Below are 1,849 nucleotides of genomic sequence, written 5' to 3' on the forward strand. Positions count from 1 at the left end.
TTTGAATTTATATCCAGCTTCCTCAGTATGATAAATAGTGTACTTTCCAAAAATATCATAATCAAAAATGGNTGTTACTTTGAGTTTCGAATAGATTGCTTCTGGGAGGAAATTAGTTTTCATACCAATTCCACATAGTTCACACTGGAAGAGATATTTGAATTTCTCATCTCCTTTGATACTGCTTCTTGAGATACGAAAGTGCGAACATTCAGTTTGTTTCTTCTGGATTAGTACTTTGTTTTTAATCTTTGAAAGTTCACGTTCGAGGAAGAATCTTGCATGGTGCATTCGATTTTCTTCTTGAACTTCGTTTTCCTTCTGCAAACATGCTAATTGATTGTGAATATTCTTGAAAATTACTTTACAATTATTGTAATCTTTCAAAGTTCTTTCCTTTTCTTGAAGAGCTTTCTTCTTAGCCATATGAGGTGACATCAGAGTATCAGAAACACTCTTGAAAAAAATCTCCTTATCAATTCCAGAAATAATCTTGAATTTCATCTCTCGGTCAACCAGATTAAAAAATCCATTACAATCTCTTTTCAATAATTTTACAAAAAATTCATTCTTGTGAATTCGTACTGATTCCACCGAGTTTAGTAAATTAATTCGTTGATAGATATCTCGGACAGGTAAATATTCCAAAACGATTAGCCATAATTCTTCCAATTCATAAACAAGTTTAAACGGAGATTCGTCCAAAGTTTCAAATTTTTGTTGTACTTGGACAGATTGTGTTGATTTTAGAGCTTTCTTTTGAGCTCTTTTAGATAATTTCTTTGGTATTTGCTGTTCTTGCTGATCATTTTCCTCTTCATCAAGCAAATCAAACAAGTTTGGCATTTTTTTTACTGTTTTGATTTCGAATAAAAAGTTCTCACCCAACTCACAATAAAAATATCTTTGGTACAACTTTGAAATTGATTTATTCAATTTGAATATTTCTAAGTAATTCTTGAATTTGATAAACTTTTGTAAATTGATAACAAGGCAACGATTGGAAATATTTAATTTCCTTTACAATATCATACATTGATTCTCTCTTCATCCAATTAATAAATTCAATTGAATTTGGTCCAATTACAAAATCATTTTGATTTTCTTCCACTAGAAATAAATCTCTTAAATGAAGTCTGACGTATGGAATGATTGATGTGTTTTCCTCAGATGATTCTTTGAGTGTTTGTCTGTATTCTTGGTAATTTGATTCTTCAGACATGAGTTGTTGGAATTTCATCTTGTTTGCTTGTTCTGATTGATTAATTTTTAAGGTTTTGACCTCGCCATATTCGAAAGCATTTAGGATAGCTTTGAGTGTGTTGAAATTATTCAATTTTTTCAAATGTTCACAAATTGAAATGCATCTCTTGATTGGATTTTTAGATTTTGGTTTGCAAATTGAAAAACTAATCCATTTGGTGACATTTTCAAAATGAATTAACAATTTGTTGATATTTGGACATCTGTGTTTGAATTTCAAACGTTTCCATCCGAAACTCATTAATTCTTCCAATCCAATAGCGACAAACAAGTCATATTCATAAAGTGTTAATTGTCTTGCAATTTCCTCCTCATCTATATCATCCAATGAAAGAGTTTCACAGAAAATCTTTTGCATTGGCACTTTAGGTTCAATATAATTGACATTGACACTCGATGGATTTTTCTTTTCAGTGGATTGACCTTGTTCAATGTGTTGTAAAATATCCTTTCTCAATTTGATGAATTTAGGTGAGGAATTATTATGATTTTCATGGTTCAATAACTTTTGCACCTTGGCAATCATGTTATTGGTGAAATGTTGCGAATGTTGTTCCATCCAATAGTGCAAGAATTTGAGAATTCC

The 1,849-nt window shown here is 30.6% G+C and overlaps 2 protein-coding genes across 2 annotated transcripts in view; both read right to left on the minus strand.

Moving 5' to 3' along the window:
- Positions 1 to 846, minus strand: part of NAEGRDRAFT_76860 (uncharacterized protein) — a gene marked incomplete at both ends in the record, with an annotated part of 3,130 nt that extends 2,284 nt beyond the window's left edge. The window contains one exon of the mRNA XM_002668182.1: positions 44 to 846. Within this exon, the coding sequence (XP_002668228.1) occupies positions 44 to 846 (803 nt within the window). The remainder of the gene's footprint in view (positions 1 to 43) is intronic.
- Positions 847 to 928: 82 nt separating this feature from the next.
- Positions 929 to 1,789, minus strand: NAEGRDRAFT_76861 (rasGEF domain-containing protein; the record flags this gene model as incomplete). The annotated part of the gene is made up of 1 exon (XM_002668183.1): positions 929 to 1,789. One exon carries the CDS (start codon positions 1,787 to 1,789, stop codon positions 929 to 931), a length of 861 nt encoding a protein of 286 aa, XP_002668229.1.
- Between the last annotated feature and the right edge of the window lie 60 nt (positions 1,790 to 1,849).

The sequence above is a fragment of the Naegleria gruberi genome (genome assembly GCF_000004985.1).
Source record: "Naegleria gruberi genomic scaffold NAEGRscaffold_524, whole genome shotgun sequence".
NCBI lineage: Eukaryota > Heterolobosea > Eutetramitea > Acrasida > Naegleriidae > Naegleria > Naegleria gruberi.